The following is a 4,619-nucleotide window of genomic DNA, read 5'->3' as shown; positions in this document are numbered from 1 at the left end:
GCCACCAGATCGCCGTGGACTGGGCCGAGCCCGAGATCGACGTGGACGAGGACGTGATGGAGACCGTGAAGATCCTCTACGTGCGCAACCTCATGATCGAGACCACGGAGGACACCATCAAGAAGGTCTTCGGCCAGTTCAACCCCGGCTGCGTGGAGCGCGTCAAGAAGATCCGCGACTACGCCTTCGTGCACTTCGCCAGCCGCGAGGACGCTGTGCACGCCATGAACCACCTCAATGGCACCGAGCTGGAGGGCTCGTGCCTCGAGGTGACGCTGGCCAAGCCGGTGGACAAGGAGCAGTACTCCCGCTACCAGAAGGCGGCCAAGGGCGGCGGCGCGGCCGAGGCGGCAGCCGTGCAGCAGCAGCCCAGCTACGTGTACTCGTGTGACCCCTACACGCTGGCCTACTATGGCTACCCCTACAACGCGCTCATTGGGCCCAACAGGGAATACTTCGTGAAAGGTTAGTGGGGACTGTGCTCCTGGGTAGGCCCCACCAGAGCCGTGTCTGCTAGGCGGGCCGCGTCAGGGGTGTTGTGGCTGTAACTGAGTTGGTGGATGCTGACCCCCTCCCTACCCACCCTCATTTGGATGTCAGTTCTGGGTTCCTTGCTGGCACTTAGGAATTCGCCTCTCTAGCATTGAGACATGCAGAAGGTTCCTGTGTATGGAGTGAGCAGTAGAATCAGGGGGCATGCAAGCTCTTGCATGCTGCCTGCCTGGGTTCTACCCAGTTGGGGGTCTAGTCTCTGGGTCCTCCGGTTAAAACCTACTTGTGAAATTCTATCTTTAGAAGGTTGGGAGTAGAGGGCACAACGTTGTTGGTTTGCTTTTTTGTTTGTTTTTCGATCATTTGACGAGGTACAATAAAACCAGGCATTACATCGGGAAACAGAATACCAAGATTCTGGGTCCTGCTCTCAGGTTGACTAGCCCTGTGACTTCAGTCCGTCTCTTCCACCTCCCTAGGCCTGTTTTCTCACGCATGAAATGAGGAAGATAAACCAGCAGTTCCCTTCCAGTTCTAACTTTTTTTTACAATCGATGACATTTTTCTTTATTGAAGTTACAGTTGCAATCCTAGGAACAGCACCCTGCAAGTTCATCTCTTGCATCAGGCAGACATACGCAGGATGGGAATCTAGGCTGCATTGGAATGTCAGAAGCATCTTCCCCAGCTCACTGAACAGCAAAGGTGTAGCCCCCTGCAACTTAGACTCGGGGCCAACATCTAAATGCTAAGCACCTTGCGTTGAGGTCTGCCTCCTGTGCTGTCACTGTTGGTTGCTCATCATTTTTTGTGTTGTTATTATAAGCAGGCAGCATAAGAGGCCGGGGTCGAGGTGCAGCTGGCAACAGAAACCCAGGGCCCAGGGGTTCCTACCTCGGGGGATATTCTGCTGGCCGTGGTATATATAGCCGATATCATGAAGGGAAAGGAAAGCAGCAAGAAAAAGGATTTGAACTTGTACCGAATTTGGAAATCTCTACTGTCAACCCAGTTGCCATTAAACCTGGTGCAGGTCAGTATAAATGAGAGCGAGAATGCATCCATTCAGCGTAAATCCCAACCCTCTCTTTGCAGCAACCCCAAGCCTACCTCGGGTTCATGCACGTGGGTTTCTCCTCTGGCAGGCAGCCAGAGATTAGGCAAAGAATGTGGCCTCCTGACTGTTCTTAACCTGGAATTTAAGAGGACTGTCTAGCTTTGACCATGCTCAAGTCCAGCTTTCCAATAGTGGGTTTTTCAAATGTGTGTCATCCGTTGTTAGGCTTTTTCTCAATCTCTGACTGAGTCGGCAGAGTTGTGGGGGCAGGAGGGGGGTAATGGAAGAATATGAGGCTGTTCTCTATCTTCTATCAGCTCAAAACTGTCTTTTCCTTCACTAAATCCGATTTCCACTCCAGCCATCAGAAGCCAGAGGGTGCAGCTAGCTTATTGCCATTCTGAGAGTTGTAGAAAATTCCCCTTCTGGAGCAACTAGCACTACTTGTCCCTTCTCATGGACTTAACCAAGCTGGACCTCCCGGGAACAAGAGAACAAGGCAACAAGGCAGCTGCTAATTGCCTGGATTCCAATTCCCTGCACTCATTTCCTCCTCTCCCTGGATCAATCGATTGGAGGAGGGCTGCTCAAGGGATTCAAGCCAGGAACCTTGAACTTTGCTTTCCCCTCCAGGCCTCTCAAACCAGTTTGCCAGTGCTGTTGTGCCCATTGGTGAGACAGGTCTTTCTGGCCGTAACCTGCAAGGAACTTTATTTAACTCCACTGTGTGAGCGAGCACAGCACACACTCCTTATTATTAGCACACGCCAGGGGAAAAGCCAGGAGTGGGTAATCGGGGCGCTCCTCCTCCAGACCACTTCCTGGTTTCCCTGAGGGTAGATTGAAGAGCTCTTAGAGAGACCCCTCACTTCGAAGTTCAGCTACTCTGATTTTCTTCTGGTCCTTCCAGCTAACAGAGTCAAGGGCTCTGCTCATTTGGGGCAGAAGGTTCGTGTAGGCCACCTCGGGCTTAAAAGCATTTTCCCAGTAGAACTTCCTTTTGAATTTAATTCAGTGATATGATTTGGGTTTTTGTTTTTTGGGGTTTTTGTTGTTGTTGTTTTGGGGGGGGGTTGTTTGTTTGTTTGTTTGTTTTGGCCTGTGAAAAAAATTCTGCAATTTCTGCAACTAAGTGACTCCTTAGACTGGATTCCTGTATAAATGCCACTGATGTTATAATCATTGTAAAACTGTTCCCGTGTCTTCCTGTAATTCCGTAAAACAGAGCCTGGAGACAGGAGTTGCTACGTCTACTTGTTGGAAAAGGGACTCCTGTTGGCAAGCTGCAGTAGCGTAAGGTTTAACTAGAGAAAAGAACTCTTTAAACCATCTTTACTGGCATAGTCGTGTCCCGGGGCCCCGGGTAGAAATTCCTGAGGGCGGATAACCAGAACAAGCCAGAGGCACTCTGCACAACTCCAGTGTAGCTGAAACGACAACCCTCTCTGAGCCCCCGCCCCTTCGCCTCTATTTCTGTTCAGTCCGGAAAGAGTTTAATTCGTTCCGTGACGAGCTCGTAACTCAAATTACTCGTATGTCAAATCTTAAAGTGGACGAGTGAGACATGTGATGCTGGGCTGATGTTGTGGCATTCACTGTGACGTTCGCTGCGCCAACTAGCGGTGGGGTATCTGAAGCTGGCTCGTAACCCGAATTTTAGCTCGCAACTCAAAGCAAAAAATCGGCCGAGAGACGGCTCGTATCTCGAAAAACTCGTTAGTCGGGACACTCGTAAGTCAAGGCCCCACTGTATTTCTGTTCAGTCCGGAAAATTAGAACTTCTCATTGTAGGAGAACCACCAGTGCAGTGATGAAGTGACGGGGCACAAGACCGTATGGTTGGAAAGGCAGATGAAAGATTCGGCTAAAGCTTTAGGTAGATTTTATTGGACGACCATGCCATTGTTTAGCCTACAGTCAAATCTGTTTCTTTACCTTATATCAAGTCAGCTTTCATTAGAATAAATGTGCCTATTGTTGGAGAAAAACTATAAATGAAAGGATATTTGTGTATGCATTTCATATTCTTGTTTATCCTTTCAACACACACACACACACACACACACACACACGCACAAATGGCCCCAAATCAGAGAGAGTATATTTTCTTTTTACCTCTCTTTATCATACGCTGACATTCGATAACGCCTGTCTGTTTGAATCTCGGAGAAATGAGGTGATCTTTACTCACAGAAACACCTCGTTGAATTGGCCGGTCCCATTAAAAAAAAAAAAAATTCACTACTGCTTCACTATTGAGTGGACATTAGAAAAGTAGGGAAAATTTCATTTTTATGATGTATTTTTCCTTGAATCAGTAATGTTGAAATCTGAAACGCAGGTGGGGAAGACATACACAGACCTCTGAGTTCTCAGAATGAAACCCTCCACTGCACCTGCTTCATGGAACGCGGTGAAAGTGAAAGGGCAGGAGGTCTGATGAGGGGAGAAGTGAGTGAGAAAGGGGCTCACTCACCCCGCGGGGCCTCCAGCCTCAGTTCTCATTTCTTATTCTGAGCCCGTTTTCTCAGTTACAAGGCCCCTTCTTGCTCTGTAGGACATCAAGAGTAAGATTCAAAATGAGATTTTTCAATCCAGAGTTACTTCCCACAGCCCTGGTGTAGCTGAAATTAACAGGGAAATGGTGCAGAAACCTAACTCTAGACTTTCCTCCCATGGTGATCTCTTGGGAGCCTATGTCCATGCCCACGTGGTTCCTTTTGAAAGACCAGCAGGGGCGGGGAGAGGGGGTACCTGCCACCTCCTCTCTCTTCTTCTTGGGTAGCACCTCCTCACCTGTACTGAGAAAGCAAAGTTAGCAGGGAGAAGCCCATGGCTGCCAAACTTGGTTTTTAAATATGTCAAGACAGCCGAAGCCGGTTTGGCTCAGTGGATAGAGTGTCGGTCTGCGGACTGAAGGGTCCCAGGTTTGATTCCGGTCAGGGGCGTGTGCCTGGGTTGCGGGCACATCCCCAGTAGGAGGTGTGCAGGAGGCAGCTGATTTATGTTTCTCTCTCATCAATGTTTCTAGCTCTCTATCCCTCTCCCTTCCTCTCTGTAAAAAATCAAT

The 4,619-nt window shown here is 49.1% G+C and overlaps 1 protein-coding gene across 1 annotated transcript in view; it reads left to right on the top strand.

Annotated features, from left to right (window-relative positions):
• The window catches only part of RBM47 (RNA binding motif protein 47), a 31,094-nt gene that overhangs the window by 17,702 nt on the left and 8,773 nt on the right, over positions 1-4,619 (top strand). Inside the window, exons 3-4 of the mRNA XM_014548665.1 lie at positions 9-465; positions 1,319-1,525. Of these exons, the coding sequence (XP_014404151.1) occupies positions 9-465; positions 1,319-1,525 (664 nt within the window). The remainder of the gene's footprint in view (positions 1-8; positions 466-1,318; positions 1,526-4,619) is intronic.

Source organism: Myotis brandtii, unplaced genomic scaffold (assembly GCF_000412655.1).
Source record: "Myotis brandtii unplaced genomic scaffold, ASM41265v1 scaffold520, whole genome shotgun sequence".
Classification (NCBI taxonomy): domain Eukaryota; kingdom Metazoa; phylum Chordata; class Mammalia; order Chiroptera; family Vespertilionidae; genus Myotis; species Myotis brandtii.
The sequence above is the reverse complement of the archived record's forward strand: the minus strand, read 5'-3'. Positions and strand labels throughout refer to the sequence as shown.